General features: G+C 45.4%; 1 protein-coding gene across 1 annotated transcript; it reads left to right on the top strand.

The window, feature by feature from the left end:
• Nucleotides 1-884: 884 nt before the first annotated feature.
• Nucleotides 885-2417, top strand: LOC131447772 (E3 ubiquitin-protein ligase arih1-like). The gene has a single exon (XM_058619808.1). The coding sequence runs from the start codon at nucleotides 885-887 to the stop codon at nucleotides 2415-2417; it is 1533 nt and encodes a 510-aa protein (XP_058475791.1).
• The last annotated feature ends 1892 nt before the right edge of the window (nucleotides 2418-4309 follow it).

Below are 4309 nucleotides of genomic sequence, written 5' to 3'. Positions count from 1 at the left end.
ACGGGGAGTGGTCTCAGAAATGGCTGAATCATTAAATGGCCCATTAACCTTGAGGAGAAGAAGAAAAATCAGGTACATTTAAATTTAAATTTAAAAGAAGAAGTGTTAAACTGTGTTTCCATCTTGGTACGGTTCGATTAGTTACATACAGTACAGTTTGGAATGGTAAAGCCCTGGGTCAGGCTTGTGTTTCAAAAGAGAACAGTACCTTTACTTGGTAGGCGGGGTGCGGGCTGATGGCATGTCAGCAAAATATAAGTGTGACGTTGTACCGGTGTGACAACAAAGAATGACATCATCCAACAGGACACAACTGACATTAAGCTTTGTATGAGAAAAGACTGCGGGCGTTGAAAAGACATCGGCCACATGGGACGGAGTGGCGACTGTTGTGGGTGGAGCCGGTCTAGCGCCGCCCTGATCGCATCGTACCGTTTTGCCATTTATTTTGGTTCTTTGGTAATGTGTCATTAATTTGATGGTGATGTCAAAGTGAGTTCACTGACAGAAACCTAGCAACCTGGCAACAGCTGTACGTCACCTAGCAACTGCAGTCTCTTGGTCACCTAGCAACCGCAAACCTGTCTCCTAACTGCATTCACCTGCTTAACAAACCACGGTGTGATTTTGATTGGACGCCTGGGCCACTGGATCACATGTCAAAGGGCTGTTCCTTTGATGTGCCAGTGACATCATTTAGCAAGAAGAATTCAGAAAGTACTAATTTAATATTCTGGATTCCATCTGCCATCAGACACCACGAGCAATCAACTCAGCAGTTCCCTGCAACAGGGATATTTTCAAGAAGAGCCACAGGAAAGAAAAAAACATTTCTCACTCTGTAGACCTTTAGATTTTCATTGACACAGTTTTCCGCCCTTGGAATGGACTCATATGATGGATATAGCCATGAATGTGATAGCGAAGTGAATGAATCTGGTGAGTGTAGCACCACAGGGAAGCCACCACAGGGTGAGCTGGTGGAAACAGTGGTGGATGCTGGTGAATGTAGTCACGGGCCTGAGGAGGAAGAGGACTATGAATTTGAGGTTTTAGATCCCGAGGAAGTCCACCAACATATGTTGCAATGTATCAGGGAGATAAACGAGGTCATCCAAAATCCTCCAACAACAACACGCATCCTTCTCAGTCACTTCAACTGGGATAAAGAGAGACTTTTGGAAAGATATTTTAATGGTAATCTGGACAAGCTTTTCTTTGAGTGTCATGTTATTAACCCCAGTAAGAAGGTTCTGAGGCGTAGTCCAGTAACGACCAGGTCATTGACTCAGGGCGCGGATTGTGACATATGCTGCGAAAACTTCCCCAGCTCTTATTTTACAGGCCTGGGGTGTGGACATAGGTTTTGCATACAGTGCTGGGAATTTTACCTGTCCAAAAAAATCATAGAAGACGGAACAGGACAGACTATTTCTTGTCCTGCCCATAGTTGTCCCATTTTGGTCGATGACGACACAGTTATGGGTCTCATAAAAGACTCAAAAGTCAAGTTAAAGTACCAGCATTTAATCACAAACAGTTTTGTTGGGTGCAATCTATTGTTGAAGTGGTGTCCTGCGCCAGACTGCTGTCATGCTATCAAAGTCCAGTACCCAGACGCCAGGCCAGTGAGGTGCAGGTGTGGCCATCAGTTCTGTTTCAACTGCACACAGATATGGCATGACCCTGTTAAGTGTAAGTGGCTGAAAAAATGGATAAAAAAATGCGACGATGACAGTGAGACTTCGAACTGGATTGCAGTCAATACTAAAGAGTGTCCAAGATGCCATGTGCCCATTGAGAAAAACGGGGGCTGCAATCACATGGTTTGCCGAAACCGCAACTGCCAAGCGGAGTTCTGCTGGGTCTGCCTCGGTCCATGGGAGCCGCATGGTTCCGCCTGGTACAACTGCAATCGCTACAACGAAGACGATGCCAGAGCAGCCAGAGATGCCCAAGATCGCTCCAGGGCAGCCTTGCAGAGATACCTATTCTACTGCAACCGTTACATGAACCACATGCAGAGCCTGCGCTTTGAGCACAAACTCTATGCTCGGGTCAAAGAGAAGATGGAGGCGATGGAGCAACACATGTTCTGGAACGAGGTGCAGTTCCTGAGGAAGGCCATGGTTGTGCTGTGCCAGTGCCGCTCCACGCTCATGTTCACGTATGTCTTTGCCTTCTACCTCAAGAAGAACAACCAGTGCATTATTTTTGAAAACAACCAGGCAGACCTGGAAAAAGCCACTGAGGTCCTGTCCCGATACTTAGAGCAAGACATATCCCACGATTGCCTGCAGAATTTGAAGCAGGAAATACAAGACAAATACAGGTACTGTGCGAGCAGACGAGAAGTGCTGCTACAGCACGTTCATGAAGGATATGAGAATGACCTGTGGGAGTACACTGAGGATTGAAGACACATCCCAATGCAACAGACAATCGAGCATCTAAACCAACTAGAGTGTGGATGCAATTGAACAGGGCAAAAGGGGGGCCTTCTGCTGCAAAATCAACCATTTTAAGGCAGATACCAACAACCAATTTTAATGTCATTTTGTATTTGTGTAACTGTATTGATGCTAGCTGCTGTAAAACACCACTACCAAAAAGAAAATGTGCTACAGTATAGTTAGCAACAGAGTCTTGAGAGGGCAAAAAAACATTGACTTATAATGTAAACCTCCCCTGAACAATCTCACATTAAAATTAAAATGTGTTGAGACCGTTGTCTCAAAGGGGCAAAGAAAGTTTGTCCTACAAGGACAGTTTTGGAGGATTGTTGGTAGAAAGTTATTTCATCAGTCAGATCATTTGAAAAATGTATTGGAAGACGAAAATAGTCTCTATTACATTGTCACTAAGCTCCAGGGTGTTGTTGTTGTGCACAGAAGAATGGCACAATCAATAAACGTGTTCTAACTCTTGCAGATTAGGAGAGCCTGTGTTGCAAACATCTTTTCTATGAATGCACATTCTTCCTTGGAGCACTGGCAAGAAACATCTTCTTCATTTTCTCTGAGGATAATTTGACTTAACAGATTGCAGCGAGCAGAAGGAAGGACGAGAAGTCCCATCCATCTGCTCCGCTTCATAAATGGAAGAATCGGGTCTCGTGAGATGATGCAGAATAGTTAAATGCTGGCCGTCTGGCGGCAGCGCATGTCTTATTTATATGTTTCACAAGCGCCAAATGAGGCAAAATGTGCCTATGTGGGAATAATAATGGGCTTTTCACAGATTGTTCATAAGAACGCTCTAAACTATTGGAGCAGCACCATTGTAACAACAGACACTTCTCACACATTGACAATGAAAAATTACAATTCACTCTTCGGCGAGAGACACATTCACCAACAAAAACATCCTTGTCTCCCCCCACCCTTACATACTAATATTGATTATCCTACACGACAGCCATAAGTGTGTGTGACTCAAGGGCGCCATCTCTTAGAGGTAGTAGGTTAATGCCCCAGGTGACTTAGGGTGTTGCCAGTTTTATGAGAGACACCGCCACAGATAATCTCTGTCCATCCTCAGCACCCGACTAAACCATCGCAACCATAATTCTCTTACTTTATCTCCAGTCTGTTCAATCTGAGCTGTCCCTCAAATATTCTCATTTCTGACCCTGTCCACCCTGGTCACTTCCAATAAAAAAAGCTAGCCTTTGTGTTAATACACCATATACCTTAAATTATAGTTTTCATGTCTGACCAATACAAGTTTCTGTTCACTGTACAGGCTACACAAAATAGAAACTCGTCTGCTGAAAATCTTCCTCTGTATTTAAAAAAAGGGGTCTGGGACAATGAGCCTTGCACTGATTGGACAAGAGAGTGATGTAAGCGTGAACCAGTGATGGAAGCATGGACTCAAAAATAGCCAAGGACCAACTGTGAACGCAGTAGTGGGTGTTTGACCAGATAGGCAGTCGAGGGCCACACGGTGGTGTAGTGGTTAGCACTCTCGCCTTGCAGCGAGAAGACCCGGGTTCAAGCCCCAGTTGGAACAAGGGCCTTTCTGCATGGAGTTTGCATGTTCTCCCCGTGTGTGCGTGGGTTCTCTCCGGGTTCTCCGGCTTCCTCCCACAGTCCAAAAACATGCAATGTGGGGATAGGTAAATTGGACACTATAAATTGACCATAGGAGTGAGTGTGAGAGTGAATGGTTGTTTGTCTGTCTCTGTGTGTGGCCCTGCGATGGACTGGCGAACTGTCCAGGGTGTACCCCGCCTATCGCCCGAGGTAGCTGAGATTGGCACAGCACCCCCCGCGACCCTCTGGTGGAGGATAAAGCGGTAGATGAT

Source organism: Solea solea, chromosome 20 (assembly GCF_958295425.1).
Source record: "Solea solea chromosome 20, fSolSol10.1, whole genome shotgun sequence".
NCBI classification, from domain to species: domain Eukaryota; kingdom Metazoa; phylum Chordata; class Actinopteri; order Pleuronectiformes; family Soleidae; genus Solea; species Solea solea.
Note: the sequence above shows the minus strand (reverse complement) of the source record. Positions and strands in the feature narration are given on the sequence as shown.

Bases quoted from the DNA above. Each gene is read 5' to 3' on its own strand.
- LOC131447772 (XM_058619808.1), top strand. From the start codon at position 885: ATGGACTCATATGATGGATATAGCCATGAATGTGATAGCGAAGTGAAT.